The 17,079-nt window shown below is 40.5% G+C and overlaps 1 protein-coding gene across 6 annotated transcripts in view; it reads right to left on the bottom strand.

Annotated features, from left to right (window-relative positions):
* DGKI (diacylglycerol kinase iota) overlaps positions 1–17,079 on the bottom strand; it is a 447,458-nt gene that overhangs the window by 237,514 nt on the left and 192,865 nt on the right. For 5 of the 6 annotated variants that reach the window (XR_005021317.1, XM_036864403.1, XM_036864404.1 and 2 more), the window contains 3 exons: positions 15,606–15,680; positions 14,178–14,234; positions 6,805–6,870 (listed from right to left, as the gene is read on the bottom strand). Coding sequence is in view for 4 of the 6 variants with exons in the window: in XM_036864403.1 (XP_036720298.1) it covers positions 6,805–6,870; positions 14,178–14,234; positions 15,606–15,680 (198 nt within the window). In the remaining 2 variants the exon portion in view is untranslated. Of the gene's footprint in view, positions 1–6,804; positions 6,871–14,177; positions 14,235–15,605; positions 15,681–17,079 lie in introns of those variants that run through there. The other variant, XM_036864407.1, reaches the window with a different exon arrangement.

The following is a 17,079-nucleotide window of genomic DNA, read 5'->3' as shown; positions in this document are numbered from 1 at the left end:
AACTAAAAACTTAGATATAACAACTCAGACTCCACACGTTGTCGTGAGCTATCCATAGCACTATGGGCTCAGAAGTGGAGTAGCCGTGGTGGCAGGGATGAATGCTACAGCTGCGTCCAGCAGCATGGGCTTCCGCTACCACCACTGCTACTATCACTGCTGACTGTCTAGCCTGCCAGCAAAAGATACCAAAGCTGAACACTCAATATGGCACCAACCCTGAAAGGGAACCACCAGATGCTTGGTGGCAAATTGATTACACTAAACTCCTTCCACTCTGGAAGTGGGAGCAAGTCACCTTGACCGGAATCAACACATATTGTAGGTATGGGTGTACCTTTTCCTTCTGCAGGGCCTCAGTCAGCGCTACTATACAAGGGCTTACAGAGTGCTTGACCCACCAACACGGGATCTTATACAACACTTTCAGACCAAAGAATACATTTTTGTATTCTTGAAATGGAGGTTCAGGAGTGGGCATATGGCCATGAGATACATAAGTCCTACCACATCCCACACCACCAAGAAGCGACAGGCCTGACAGAGAGATGGAAAGGTCTTTTGAAGATGTGACATGGGCTTCAGCTTTGAGAGGGTATCCTATGAGCACCATCCTGTAGTCTCAGTATATTGACCAACCTCATGATCATTTAATGATGCTGTGTTTCCATGGTAAGATACATGGGTGCAAAGACCAAGGAGTGAGAGGAGGAGGAGGCCTGCCTACTATCACTCCCACTGGCCCACTTGGGGAATTTGTGCTTCCTTTCTCCACAAATCTGGGCTCTGAGAGTCTGAATACCAGATGGGGAATATCTCCACCATGGATAACAGGAGGACCTTAAACCTTAAACTACCACTGCACCAAGTTACTTTGGCATCTTTGTGTCAAGAGACTAGCAGGCACAGGAAGGGGTCACCATCTTGATCCTGATCATTAGGTGGGGGATAGTTATTTGACAATGGAGGCAGTAAGAAAATATCTGGCACCCAGATTAGCCACTGGGGCATCCTTTCTAATTCTTTGAAAACTTTTGATGGTCAATAGACAAGTGCAACAGCCAAGACCAGGGGATCAGACGGCGTAGGGTAAGGGTCTTGGTCACTCCACCAAGTAGGTCACTGCTAGAGACTGAATGCTTGTGTCCCCTCAAAATTCATATGTTGAAACCTAATCCCCAATGTGTTGGTATGTGGAGGTGGGGCCTTTAGAGGGTGATTAGGTCATGAGAGTGGAGCCCTCATGATGGGATTAGTGTCCTTATAAAATAGACTTTTATAGCTCCCTTGTCCCTTTTACCATGTGAGAACTCAGCGAGAAGATGGTCATCTATGAATAAGAAGTAAGCTCTCACCAGAAACCGAATCTGCCAGCATCTCGACTTTGGACTCCAGGCCTCCAGACTGAGAAATAAGATTCTGTTGTTTTTAGGCTACCCAATCTAGGGTATTCTGTTCCAACAGCCCAAACACATGATCACCTGGACAAGAACAGTTAATTGAGCGTGAGGTGACTACAGAAAGAGTGGTTGAGGAAGGAGATGTGAACATCAGTTGCAGACTTAAGACCAGCTGCCAGAGAGAGGGCTGTAGTGTATCCCACTAACCTTCCTCTTAAATGTTTCCTCAGGAAGTAAGACCAACCAGAATCCCGGAGGAACTTTTCCGAACATGTATTTTATGAAGGAAGTGACTCTGAGAAGCACAAGGGACGGACTGTAGTAGATGTTGATGTTCCACCCAGAAAACTCTGCTGTGGGCCTGAGGCACTCAGCTCATTCTCCCAGTTGATAGGAGTGTTGGAGGCTGATAGCTTTCCAAGGAGTCACCTTTCCATCCTTAAGCATTGCCCTAAGCCTAAAAGAGTCACCTTGGCCAAGGACAGCCCACATCTAATGACTGGTCAAGGCAGGGCAACTCTGAGGGGCTATTCCAGAACCTTATGGGATTGGCTGAGGCCTTTGTTGGAGCTGCACTGCAGTTCAACTCCTCCTTCTGCACAATCCTCGTGGCCTTCACTTGCGAAGCCTTTTCTGAAGAAAGAGCATTAGTGACCAGAGTGACTAGAGCATCACATTAGCTGTAACTACTAGGACGCTGGCCATGCCAAAGACTAAGGAAGCAGTGGCAGTAGCAAAACGTCTCTACAGGTGAGAACTGAGTGACTTAACCACCTGGAGACCACAGCAAGGAACACTCTGCTTCCGAGCCCTCAGCCCCATCCCCTCTTTTTTTAAACCACTTTGAAGTATGAATGACATACAAAAAAAGCTGTACATATTTAATGTGTACAACTTGATGAGTTTGGAAACAAGTATACACCTGTGAAACCATCATCACAATCTATTCCGTAAACATATCCATCACCTTCAAAAGTTTCCTCCTGCCCTCCTTGGTTACTATTATCTTTTGTGATAAGAACACTTAATATAATATCTACCCTCTTAGAAAAATTTCAAGTATTCAATATAGTATTGTTAACTACAAGCAGTATGCTGTACACTAGATCTCAAAGACTCATTCATCTTGCATAACTGAAACTTTGTACCCTTTGTACCCTTTGTACCTCTCCATTTCCCCTTCCCCAGGTGAATCGGGAAGACATTATGCTCAGTAAAATAAGCCAGACACAGGAAGACAAATACTACATCATGTATGATACCGTTTATATGAGGAATCTAACAGAGTCAAATGCATAGAAGCAGGGAACAGAATGGTAGCTGCACTTATCTCCTTCCTTGGTACTCAGCCAAGGACAGAACGAAAAGCCAGACTTCCAGCAGCTATGTGGGCACAGGCTCCATGGAGAGGCTAGATTTCTTTGGACTTGTATTACCCACTTTACATTCTCAACAATCCTCCTGAGGCTAATGGCATCTCAACAAACATACAGACAGGCGAATAACCAAACCTGCCTAACTAGTGAATGGATCCTCACCCTTGAACTTCCTTTCCTTGTTCCTAACTCTGTAGGGCCTCTTGAGAGCTGACCTCCAGGGCTCACACATTTTTAAACCAGTAAAGAATGGTGCTTCTTTACTGAAGGAAACATCCCCCAAAGCTCCAGATCAGTACTTTCCATTATTTTTAGACTCTCTAATCCCTTTCACTATTCATCCATATCTCAACCACACCCCCATGGAATGTCTTAAATCATTTTTGTCATTTTTGCAATACAAAAATGCCATTAAGGATACTTCCTTTAGATGGGTATATTTCAATTATTGCACAAGTTCATTTTAAATTCATTTTTTACAATATTCATTACAATAAAGAGTAGTTTTGACATTTTCCCACTTAATTAGTGCTACCTGCAATTTAATTTACTTTAATTATATATGAAAGTACATATAATTTATAGATGAATAATTCATAATTATGTGGCATGTTTGGTTAGGAAACTGGAAGACATCAGAAATGTAGACCAAAGTTAAACTATGTGTTGTGTTAAAAACTGCTTTCATGATTTGATGTTTGAAATTTAAAATTTTTAAGTTTTAAAAAATTAGCTCATTTATTTTATAAATTTTATATATGTTTCCTAATGAAGAAATAAAAGATAAAATGTCAAGTTGCAATTGACAAGCATATTTCCACAATTGCCATACTGCTGGGTTTGGATGGTTCCTTTAAAAATGAAAGGTCAAATTAGCTATAATCATGACTATCTTTTTTCTTTGCATATTGATTTTTTTAAAGTACTACTAGGGATAACTCAGTGTTGAATAAATCTCGATTGAATGAATGCAATGTGTAGATGTGGTGAAGATCAGTAAAGAGGTACGTTTGCAGAATAAGTATGCAGCTTGTTTTTAACCATTGGCCAAGTATAGATTTACACTAAATATGGGCTGGATCAATCCCATTGTCCCTCCGGATCCACTCTCCATCTTTCTCTACCCTGTGTCCTGTTGTAAAACGTTAACTTTATGGATTGCCTCAACAATGTCCCTTGTGCTCTGGTTTCTACTGGGTTTGGCCACTGGAGACTGAAGGTGAGTGAAGTTGGGATATTTATTCCCCCAGCTGGTAGATCACCTCAGGCTGGCTAAGTCTCATGACTTAATCTCATGACCGCTTTAGACTTGGCTTGACCACAGATCCCTGCTGTTACTAGCCTCGAGTTTTTCACTATCCCTTGTAGTTTCTTTTCTGCTCACACATTTTAAATATTCTCTTTATTAAACACTTATCAAATTACATAATTTGAGTGTGACAGCTCTTTTCTGCCTGGACCTTAACTCTTTCATAATGTAGGACTATGAACGAAAACAATGTAAAACTACGTGATGGTCATAAACATGGCAGCCTGGTAGTCAGTGAATGTTAAAGCAACTGAGCGATTGAATCACAAGCTGTCTCATCTGATATTCATTATATGACATACACACTCAGCCAAATGCATATTCAAGGCTTGAGAGAAAATTAGCCTCTAATTGGTCTCAAATATTTACTGTTGATTCTAAAAAGTAGAAAGTGAAACCACAAATACCCTTAACCATAAACACTCACTAATAACCCCAAAAGTTTTCAAACCACTGGTTTAAACATTTTTTTGCTAAGTAAAGTATTTTTTACCCCATCCCAATGGATAAATTATGGAATAACGTGTATAGAAGTCTGTGTGTGTGTGTGTGTGTGTGTGTGTATGGGGAATGGTTTAGAAATCTCTGGATATGTAAGAATGTACAACCAACAGTACTGATGAAAACTATGCATAGCACCAAAGTCTGAAATGAATCTTCAATCCCTTAATCTGCAAATGGAAAGAGAGTCACTCACTAGTTTTCCTCTAATCCAGGGGAGAAGCCAGGCTCCAAAGAAGGGTTATTTATTATCCAGCAAGGAGACACAGGTTTAAGACCATCACATGCCACAATTGCTTGAGTCTCTGAGAATCCATAAGCAGCTGGATTATAAACACAGGACATGAATATAACAATACAATATTATGGGAACTCTATGTGAAGAGCTGGGCTCACAGATTTCCCTGTGGAGAGCTGTGACAAGCAGCGAGCTGTGAGTGCTCTGAGATGCCTGCCTGGGGACACTGGGCAGGAAGAGAGACATGGTCGCAGCAACTCAGAGAACAGGGTGTCCAGCTCTTCCCCTTCGGTTGACCACGCCAACAGAAGACAAGCCAGAAAAGGGAGTGAAATACGACGCTAGGGAATACTTGTCGCAAGATATATAATGCTTATTGATTTTCTTTTAATAAAATTCCTCCAAATCTATTATGGCTGGAAAGTTGCTGAGGCGGTGCCAGCTACTAGGCCGTCCAGTGAAGGTATTTTCTCCAAAGCGAAGAACCTGTTCATCCAGATCCTTCCTACCGTCCACATCTCTGACCTCAAAATTGGCCATGCCTACCTGTTTCTTCTCTCTTACGCATACACATGCACACATTCTTATGGGAAAGTTGCAGACAGTCTACAATCCACGAAGTAAGAGAAAATCCATAAGCCCTAGGGCAACAGCAGACAGGGAAGGAGTAGACGGAGCCAGTGAAGGAAGGTCATGTGAGGGTAGAGGGCTGACCTCCTTTTTCCCAGCCGTGTAAAATGGCTGGTAAGCAACTTTCAACTCCTCCTCTCTCCCTCCCTCCTCCTCTTCTTTTTACCTCCTCCCCCTTTTAACCTATTTTGCCTGTCCTCTTTCCAGGCTAGAAAGGAACCAGCTGAGAGTCACTGTGTTGAACTGGAGGAGATAATACCAGTTATAATGGAGGCCCATACCCTTGAGACTAAAGTGTGCCACCTTCCAAAGAAGAGCTTGGTAACCAATGGCTACAGCATATTTCCCTTTCAGGCACTGGGAAAACAGCAACATTAATCAAACTTTTTCCACGTCTCGCTCGCCCTCAACACTACTCAGGCAGCCAAAACTTCCTTGCCTCCCTCTATTGTCAAAAATGCCATACTGGTCAACTCACCCCAGTGCTTGACCCAAAAGAGTCACATGAATAAATAAACAAATTAGAAATGAATTGATGAGGAATATACTCTCCCAAATTATCTTGCTCTCTACCAAATCAAAACTTTCCTTTATTAAGACCAGCTTACGTCTATGTAATTTAAAAAAAAAAAAAATCTTTGTAGTAGGATTCACCACCAGTTTAACTTTCTCTGAGGATCCTTTCATTCCTAAAGTAGACCTTTTTACATTGAAAAAGCCATAATCCAAATCTGTTAGGGTCAATAACATGGAATCTACAGAGCATGCAGCTGTCAGATCCCCACCTCACTCTTCCAAGTGGCCCTGCACCCTGAGGGGCCTGTAGCCAGTCATACTTAGAGAGTAGACATAAATCACCACCTATGAGAAGGGCATCTCTTTCCAGGAACTGGATAATATCCCAAGAGAGCAACACATTTCCTGCTTCCATGTTGTCCTTCTACCCAGTTCTGCTCAACCATAACATATCAACACGAGTAGTATCGCTCATCAACCTACTGACTTTCTGTTGGTGTTCAAAGAAGTATGATGAGCCAGCAGTCCTCAGGAGGGAGTTTTAACAAAATAGGAAGTATCCTTTTTTTAAACTATCCACAATGAAATTCACTGTAAAAGTCCATCCATCTCTCTTAAAACGTGCTAATTCCTTGTATGGAGACCACTGTTTCTTGAGTGAGTTCTAGAACAAATAAAACACCTCTTAAGGGAAGGGGACCTAGAGAAGGGAGGCCTTTGGGAAAGGAAGGGACGTCCTGAGCCCTGGATCCGGGTGACTGGACTCATCTACCTTGGGTGCTTGCCAAGGCCTGAGAAGCCTCCTGCGATGACCGTGGGGTGCAGGCCCCTTACCTTACCACACTGCTTACATTTTCCCTCCTGCCGACGCCTGTGTACCCAGTGATGACGCACAAAATTCTGTGGGAAAACAAAAGTAAATAAACATGTTTCAATTCGCAAACTCCAACGTTAGGGTTTTTTTTAATGTTTTAAGAATAAAGATTTCCGCCAACAATCATCTAAGCCCATCTAAGCACAAAAACAAATATGTGTATGCGTGATTTGTTTAACAATAAACATGAACCCACTGGGGAAAATGAAGCCAAGTCTCCATCCTCAGTGACCTTTCGTATCTGTAGAAAGCATTAATCATGCCCTCCCTCTGCGGCTTCCTGGTAACAAATGGCCATAATGAATTCCCGTTACTCTGCTTTCCGTCTAGTAAAACATTGTGCAGATTTGTGACCTTGGGCTGGGGCGGGGGGGAGAGTGGGTAACTGAGGCAGGTAAAAGAAATATCCTTAAAGAAATGAGAAGGTGAAGGAGAGAAAGACAAAGACATCCAATTTTTTTAAACAAATATGTATTTAATGCTTTATAAATGCCAGGCAGGCACTGTACTAAACATTTGAGTCAGAAAGAACTTAAAGAAATTAAATTCTCAGAAAGAAATAGATCTCCTGATTTGGGACTTACATGGTGACAGTTTTTCACTAGCAAAAGTGAAGGAAGAGAAAAGCTGAAGGAAATTGATGACAAAGACAAGAGATGTGGGCATATCGCGAAATTCTGCAATGAGGTTGTATTTAAACTGTCCTTGGATAACCTGAATGAGATCAGCTTCCAAGGTCTATTCTTGGCTTGAGCTGTAGGAAACATGGAAGGTCCTTTTCCTCCCAAATAGAAGCACTCGTCACCCCAGCTGTTGGGATACTTTACAAGAGAGAAGGTGGTCTTCAGGCCTAATGGTACAGGTAAACCCAAATAACTTCCATACAACTCATCTCTCTTAGGCCAATACACCTAAAATATTTGTTGATGTTTTTCTCCTGCCCTTTTCTGAGAAAACATACTTTACCTGAAATTAACATGCGTATTGTCAGGCCACAATCCATACTTTCCCTTTAAAATAGGCCCTTTACCATATATTCAGTCTTTCAACAAATACTTACCAAATGCCTACTATCCAGGCATTGTTCTAAGTACAGAGGGACACAGGAAACAGATCAGTGTCGAGAAAAAAAAATGTTATATCAAGGCATGAAATTCAGAGTGACAAAGATACCTCTAACAAGCATTAGCATTATCAATTCCAAAGTGCCACCTCTATTTCTCTTCCTAACGTCAAACCAAGTTAAATTAAAACTAAACAAAGATCCTGGAGGAATAATGGTCTTTTAACTATAATAAGATATAAAAAAACATAACGGTCCCACTAATTAGTCTAGTTTTTATCTGGCTTTTCGCACTGTGGCAGTTTAACGAAACAAGGACACAATTCTTACATTGTTCTCAGAAAGAAGCTAATAATAACAGTTAACATTTCTTGACTACTAACACTGTCAGGCACTTTTTTAAATGCCTTACATGTAATAATAATTTTAATTTTCATGAGAATTTTCATGAGTATAGGTGCTGTTTAGTTGATAAGAACTAGTAAAACCCCGAGTTGGTAAAATATTGAAATATTTCTATATTGGTTGATAAATTGCAGTTTAGTGCCCCTACCATCCCCCGGCTCCTCCCTGGATGCCATACGCCCCCCCCCCGCCGCCCCCCAACACTGGAGCCCACTCCTACCTCCTCATTATTAAGCAACTAGAATGTTAATTTTGGGCATAACAGGTCTCCAAGATTCTGGAGCTCTCTTCTGAAAATAAATCATGTTACTTGGGCGATGCCATTGGGTTCTCCCACAAACTCAGAAGACCGGGCTGTGCCCCACTGATGGCAGTTGTCTGTCCAAGCTTAAATATCAATATAAATAATTTTGGGGGCCTATGGCTGCAAGTCCAGAAACCTGCTCAGTTATCGGCATCCATACCTTCAGGTCAGTGAAAAAACTCTACTGGGGATGATGATATTGGACCCTCCATCTCTGTACTTCACAGATGAAGTGGACCACTCCAGCTTTCCACCCACTCAAGTGAGAAGCACTTTAGCCCACTGCCTGTTTAAGAATAAGGGCTGGGGAGGCCTGGGGCCAACTGCTAGTTGTACTCTACCCCAGTTCACATCATTGTAGGGCATGTTATCAGAGGGTTTGACTTGAATTATCATTATCGCCCTCATTTTACAGATGACAAAACTAAGGTATAGAGTGGCGACTTCAAATATCGGGGCAGAGCAAGGATTCAGACCCAGGCAGGCTGGCAGCACTGTGTTGCAGCGCCTCTCCTCTGCTCTGAAAGATCAGGTTCAAGATCCTGCAATAAATGATTTCAATGACAGTCAGTAGTGGAAATATTGAATACATCAAAATGTCAGGCAGTATTATGAGAGATAGAAAAATTTACTATAATTGCTGTTAGTTTAGCAGAAGCTGAGGGAGAATGAACAGTATCATTGATGTTAAGAGAAATTCTCTGCTTATTGAGATTATAAATCACCTAATGACTCTCAATTTAAGAATTCAGGGAGGGAAACATTGGAAGAATTTGATGCAATTACCTATGAGAAATCATGGCTGACTCATGGAATTATTTAGCTAATTATTTGACAGCTCTAATCAAAAGATTAAACCAGCAGTTTCCACAAATCAACAATTATTTAGAAACTATAAGACTGACGATGAATCATTTCTGCTGCAACATACACCGTTTGGTAAGCAGGTTTATAATACCATGTAGTTTAGTTTATTTAAGGAATAAAAGAGAACATTTTTATAATACCATGTAGTTTAGTTTATTTAAGGAATAAAAGAGAACATTTTTATAATACCATGTAGTTTAGTTTATTTAAGGAATAAAAGAGAACATTTTTATAATACCATGTAGTTTAGTTTATTTAAGGAATAAAAGAGAACATTTTTAAATTGTTTATTTAAATATTTATGACTCTGCAAGTTGTTAAATAAATATTTTTAATATCATCCTTCCTAGGAAATAGGTAGGAAATTAAGGCCCAGATAAAATAACTCAAACAAAAGCACTACTATAGAAACTGAGTAATTGTCTCTAATCTATGGCCCTGATTTGAGATGTCAAGTATCCATCTATTCAGAGGTCTTCTTAGGCCTGATATAAATTTCTTCTGTTGCTGCTTAAACATAGCTGGAACAAAGTAAAAGCCAATAAATGTGTGCTGAATTGAATGAAATTCTCAACCTAATTTCTTTGACAATTATATTGTGTAGTTATCATTTTGGAGGATCATCCATTGTCTTTATCAATTAGGGGGAAATAACCATTTCTATAGAATCACTGCTGTTTTATCATCCTTCTTTCCCAAGCACTTAAATTTTTCACACTATTTCCTTTTGACTACTATTTATATCTCCCAAATTATTGAAATGAAATTAGACTCAGGATCTTCACATTGCAAATATGAGTGTTGATTCACTGCTGTTAAGCTAGCAAAGCAAGGCTGCTGACACCATAACATCTTTTTATTGTTCATCAATAATCTGAATTATTCATATAGCATCTTCAAATACTGGGTAAGGAAAGGGCTATTACTTATGGGTGTTAAAATCTCAGTGATCCATTATTGCAGGGTTTATAGTCACTATTGTTAGCAGAAATGCATAACACAGTTGTTCAATTATTTTCAAAAACAGCCAGTTTAATTCACAGTATTATTCACAGAGCTTCTGAAAGGATCTTAGAAATTATAGCCCAATCCATGCAGCTTATCTCTAAGAAAACTGAGGTCCAGCCAGAAGGATTCAACTTAGAGGAGTCCAAACAATATTCATTAAAACATTTCCATGTATCAGGCACCCCAGAAAGCCTAGGGCACAGTGATTAACAGCCCTGTTCCAGAGCCCAGCCCTAGAGACACCATCGAGGGGAAAAGAAGCAGAGGTGTCCTTTGAACCCGGGTCAAACTAATTCTAAAGTGATTGCTTCTTTCATTTCCATTAAGTAAACTACCTAAGGCCTCTTAATTAAGAACCTCCATGGGTCATAATCTGTCATAAGTATCATCTCCAAACTGTCCTCTTAGACCAAGAGTTCTTAGACACTTGGGGAGAAATTAGCCCCTTTATAAATAGATATTCATTGATCACATCCTCTGCATCCTGCCTGGTACAATGAGGTTGGGACAAATTCCACAAGTGATCTCCCAAAGCTTACACTATAGGAGGATGGCAACAAACAAGCAAATGAGTAATAAATAATTATGACATACAAAGTGCTCTGAAGGGTAGAACAAGGTGCTTTGATAAAGAGCAACGTGCAACCTACTAACCTACTTAGAGGTGGTCATCAAGGAAGACCTCTGAGGGGCTGATATTTGAACTGAGGTCTAACTATAAGAAACAGCTAGCCATGCAAAGAGATTTCCAGTACAGCAATGAAACACACAAATATCAGAAGGTGAGGAATATCTTGATGCATGCCTCAAGAACTGAAAGAAAATCCATGTGGTAGCTGGATGGGTTGGAAGAGGTAGGCTGGGTCCAGCCTTCGCAGCACTTTTGACTTTTCATGCAAAGCCCAGGGTACGGTTTTCTCTAAATGATATGGAAACCACTGAAGAGTTTTAAGCTGGAAAATGATATAATCCAACATTTATTTTTAAAGATGAGTCTCTTAAATTACGGTGGATTGAAGGGGGAAACTAAAGAATCCTGGAGAACCTATTGTAGTGGTCAAAAGTGAGAGATCATGGTGTCTTAGTCTAAGGTGCTGACAACAGAAATGGAGATAAATGGATGGTTTGAAATATATTTTATGAATAAAATTGATAGGGCTGGCAAATGAATTAGCTGTGAGGAGTACCTGAGAAAAGTAATCATTATGACCCCCCCTCACCCATTTTCTCGATCGAGGAGCTGGGCCAATAGTCACCTCATTTTCTGAGGTACAAAAGAATTGAAAAAAATTGTTTTTATGGTGATGGAAATAAAGAGTTTAGTTTGTAATGTATTCTATTTGAGATGACTGTGATACATTCAGTGGGCATATCAAATGGAACTCCAAGTGTGGGCTGGAAATGGAAAGCTAGCTGTTGTCAGCCCAGACATGATATGTAAAGCCAAGGGATTGGATGAGCTCTCCCAAAAACAGTAGGCAGAACATGGTCCAGTACTAAGCCCAACGAATACCAGGGAGTGAGCAATGAAAGGACTACCCAGTGAAATAAGAGGAACATTAGGAAAGATGTCATGACAGGAGGGCATTTCAAGAAGGATGAAATACTAAGTAGTTTGAACACATTTGCAAGACTGAATAAGAACAGAAAAATTTCTAATGGATTTGGCATTAAGGAGATATTGGCAACATTAAAAAAGCAATTTCATGAACAGGTAGAGTAAAAATCAGATCAGAACAGGTTAAAATGCCTAGGAGGGGACACGCTGGAAACAATTTACGTAGTTAACACTTTCTGGAAGTTTAGCACTGAACACAATGTTGAGAATCAGAGCCGCGGTTAAGACACAGTTTGTGGTTAAGGACTATTTTTGTTTGTTTGTTTTTTAAGATGGGAGCTGTCAGAGCATGTTTATGTTGATGGAAATAATCTAGTAGGAAGGTGGGGAGTTGAAAATGTAGGAATGGAAGAAATAGCAAGTCCTTGATATGAAGACAAGGGAAGGCGCTGAAAACACTTATAAAGGGCCTGGCTTCATGGAAGAGAAATAATAACAGCTGCTGGAAACACACCCAAAAAATCCTTGCATTAGAAAACTGCACATACAATTACAATTATCTATCCAGAGAGAAAAAGAGAGATTCAAGGACAGGGAACCAAAGGTAGACATATGGATTCCCTGGTTAGAAATTCATATAGTCCATCTTAAAAACTCAAAATGGTTGCTTCTACTGTCCTAAATAAAATTTCTCCTTCATCTGAGCTATCACTGAGTTATCTCCTGGCCATTGCTATAGCGCACTTGGGTGACACGGAGGGTAAAACAACCTTATCATTTTTCTTAGATTTCCTCACCCTACATATGACCCATAACTTTCCTCTTGCTGACACAATAGACAAGCACAGTGGGAGAGGACAGTTGACAGGGACAACTCTTGATATTTTCACCTCTCTCCAAACCTCCACTGCCAGCCTCTTCTCTCTCCATGTTTTCTCCCAATCTCCTTGTATTAGTCAGTAACAGTGAGATCATTCTTCTTCACAGTGCCTTTTTTCATTAACTGTCATTAACACCTCTGTACTCAGACGTCTTCTATTCCTATTCCATTCATTCATCTATTCTCGTAGCTTTAATTACTATCTCGATATGCTGACAATTCACCAATGTCTAACCTCTAGCGCCCAATCTTCCTCATAAGCTCCAAACTTGTCTACCCACTCATCCTTCTGTTGGGCATCCCCAGTTGGGGCCTCAGGACACCTCAAACTTGAGAGTTCTACAACTGAACTCATTACTTCCCTACCCCATCCTCAGAGCAACTCATTTGCCAACATCTAATTGCTTTTTCAGAGAAGAACCCTTGTTTATTCCGAGCTCCCCTGTCTTTGCGTCCAAAATCCAATCAACTACTATATCCTGTCAATTCTGTTTCCTTCAAATTCATATTCTCCAGTTTTCTCCATCTCAGTATTACTCTTAGTTCAGATCACCATTATCTCTTGCCTAGATTAGGAGAACAGTTCCTCTATTTTTTTCTCCACGCTTCCAATATTGCTTGAACTATATGGCATTCCCTCCACACTGTAGCCAGAATAATATATTCTGCTTATAACAGTTTAATGCCCCCTCTAATTACTATGATGATGAGACATTCAACTTGCAGCCTTGTTAACAAGGGCCTTCATGGTCTAGCGCCTGCTTATCTCTCAGGTCTCACGCCTTCCTCATATATCCTCTCACTTTTGTGCTTGTGTGCCTGTGTTCTGTCTCAAAGGCTGTCACTCACCTCCTAGCTAACCCCCCGCCCTTCACTTAGATCATCCCTTTGGGTCTCAGTTTAGTTGCCACCTCTTCCAGGAATTAAAATGGACCAAGAGTCAATAAAATGTTATTTCTTTCTTACCTTTTCAATTCTACCACCTCCACCTCCCCCTACTTTCTAGTTCCATTCAATAAGACCTTAGCTCCCCAATACATTCTGTGAGAAGAAGAAAGGGCAGTAGACACACACTGAAGAGACTTGGGGATTTTATTGATTGTATGTGTTGATGTATCGAAAAGAAACTGATGTCGAATAGAGGGAGATGGACTTTATCTTTTTTTAATCCCTAGTGAATATCTACGAATCCAATGAATCAATGGGAAATAAAAGGTGGTATTTGAACTAGAGCTCTGATATACTTACTTCTCTCGGTGATCTTGAGCCCCCTTCTCGAAATGTTGGTTTACATCTGAAATTAATCTGTCATTTAAAAAGAAAAGTGTATTATATTAGAGATAAGCACTCGACTAGAATGAGTTACCTGAAAAAACCAACAGTGACAGGTATTGAGACTACAGAAAAAAAAAAAACAAACCTCAAAGAATAAGGAACATAGTCTTACACTATTCTTAGTCTTTTGAAATCATCACCTTAGATAATCCCAAGTGATCCTGTTATCTCTAATTCATGACTCTTCAGTCTCACTGATGAAATCAAAGTATCTTTAGACAGTAATGCTCTTACGCCATAAATTTGAGAAACTGAGATAATAAAGAGGCAGAAGAAAAATATATGGCAGCTGAAATCATCCAGCTGTGTTTTAGATTTTAAAAGTAGGAAAATACAAACTTGAGAAATTTTTAATATGATGAAGATGATTCACAAAAATACACAAAATTATTCTTCAAGCATTCAGCAGTCCCTTACTTTTAGATGGGGAGGTCTCCCTGTACATTTACATCTTCTTTAGCTACTTGATAAGGTGCAAGAAGTGTAGAAATGAAGCAGGAAATGAGTAAATGGAGTTGGGACAGCAAAAAATAAAATTATTGTAAAATATTACTAGTCATTCCCACAAAATATCAGTTGGCAACAATTGATAACGTGTCAGTAAAACTAAATGAATATCACAGGGGACTAAAATATTTCAATACATTTACACATGGCAGCTCAAGAGAGATAATGCACAGAGAATCCCACGTGGAAAAGGAGCAGGAGGCATGGAAGAAAGAGGACAGCAGAGAACTCGCTGCTGGAGACTTTCCCTTGGCCCCGATGACAGATAAATGGACTCTGCAGAATCCACTTCCTCTGGAGGAAAGACACCACCAGAATGTCGCTTCCAGCCCCTCCCACACATTAATGCTGTGTAAGCAGGAACGCTGCTCAAAGCAAGGAACTGAGCTTCTGGCCCGGCTCTCTCCCTTGCAGCCAATTTAGAAAGAAGTAAACTTACAAAGGTCAGACGTGTCTAAACAGTGATTTTAAAGAGCTATGGAATTTTTTTTCTTTAATACGAAACATCTTGTGGAAAATCCCATGGGTGAATAACAACGTTTGTTATTGTGAAGAAAATTAGTACACGTGAGGCTTTTCTCTCTAACCTTATTATTCCTTTTCCTAAGAATCAACATAAAATGATATCAAATTATACCTCAGCAAACAATAAAGTGAATGAAACTTAAGCATTGTCCTTCCACCCTTTCATTATTAATCTGGTAATAATGTTGGACTTCCAGGTCTTTAAAAGAGCATTGTTTTCCAAAAGTTGAAAATGGAAACGGACACCTGGTCTTTGAAGTCCAAACACTTGCAGGGTAGCAAAAATAGCAGCAGGTGGCGCTGTCTCACCTTTTCTAGCTGTTCGATGCAGGCGGTGTGGACGACGATCTTACAGACCGCACACTTCCTCCTGAGAGCTGATTTCTACAACAGACAATTCAAAAGACAAGAAGAAATGTTAACGGTCTGTTCTGAAGAGCTCCCTGGTAGTAAAGAGAGTATACATAAATGAAGCAAACGTAAACCAATTTAAAACTCATCATAAACATTCAATAATCGGACAAACTTCAGCAATAGTACTCTGACCTACCAAGTAACTTCATATCCATGACTGAGGGTGGCCTAAGATTTTCTCTTTAAAATAGAACTATACTAGCTGCTGTATGCTGAGTATATACTGTGAACTCTTTATTCTGTTTTTTTCTTAGTTTCATAACCTAAAATTGTAGGCATTTTTATCCTATTTTTTCTCACGTTTACTCTAATAGTTAAGGGGTAGGGCCAACATTCCAACACAGGTCTAGGTTCAAAACAAGCATTGTTTCCCTACAGCCAAACAGTCTACATTTCAAGGGGCCATCCCCTTGGACTTTTATTCCCAGCACAAATCTATACAAAGCTACTTGGTTTCTGCCCAAATCTTCTGGAAAGTAAAAAGACAAATTTAACTTTTACAAGTCACCAGCCTTATCACCATCATCACCATCATCATAGCAGCAGCAGCCCAGTAACAGCAAAAGCAGCTAAGATGAATTTACCACATTCTATGTGCCAGGTATTCTTGTAAGCACCTCACAGATAGTAACTCATTTAATCCTCACCACCCTAAGAAATAGATACTATTCTTACTGCCATTTTACAGATGAGCAAACTGAGGCCCAGCAAGGGATGTGCCCAAGGTCATATAATCAGAGCACAGCAGGGCCAATTAGTCTGATACCAGGCTCATGCTTAAAAGCATACACAGTTTGGCCTCCCTGACAGTCAGTACCAGTTAAAATTCACAATAAAAATATTCTCTGAGGTTTATCTGTTTTCTAACAATAAAAAACAAGCAGCAGGGAGAGAGAGAAAGGGGTGGAAATCTCGATTCAATGCTGACGGTGCCATGTAAAATCTGAGCTAGAAATGCTCAGGTCTCTCTATGGAGAACAGGCTAAAAGGCGGATCTGCAGGAATAATTTGGGGGTCTGAGCACTGAAAGAAACTTACTATAACAAAGCCAATCTGTGACCCAGCCCATCAAAGCATCCGAGTGTGAAAGGCCCGAAGTCCCTGTCCTTAAGAAAGATACAAGACTCAGCTTCCCCTACTGAGGACCGGCTTCCCCTACTGAGGACCGGCTTTCCCTACTGAGGACCGGCTTCCCCTACTGAGACAGGATTTTTAAGCCAAAAATTGAGGTGTGGCTGCTACCAAGGAGCCTGGAAGGACTGCAAACCAGCACCTTGGAAGGCGCAGAATCAGGAAAGAAACTGTAGCCTCCCGCCTCCTTGGTGGTTCTACCCCTTCAACACGGAGTCTCCACGGTGCCACCAGGCAC

The sequence above is a fragment of the Balaenoptera musculus genome, chromosome 9 (assembly GCF_009873245.2).
Source record: "Balaenoptera musculus isolate JJ_BM4_2016_0621 chromosome 9, mBalMus1.pri.v3, whole genome shotgun sequence".
Lineage (NCBI taxonomy): Eukaryota > Metazoa > Chordata > Mammalia > Artiodactyla > Balaenopteridae > Balaenoptera > Balaenoptera musculus.
Note: the sequence above shows the minus strand (reverse complement) of the source record. Positions and strands in the feature narration are given on the sequence as shown.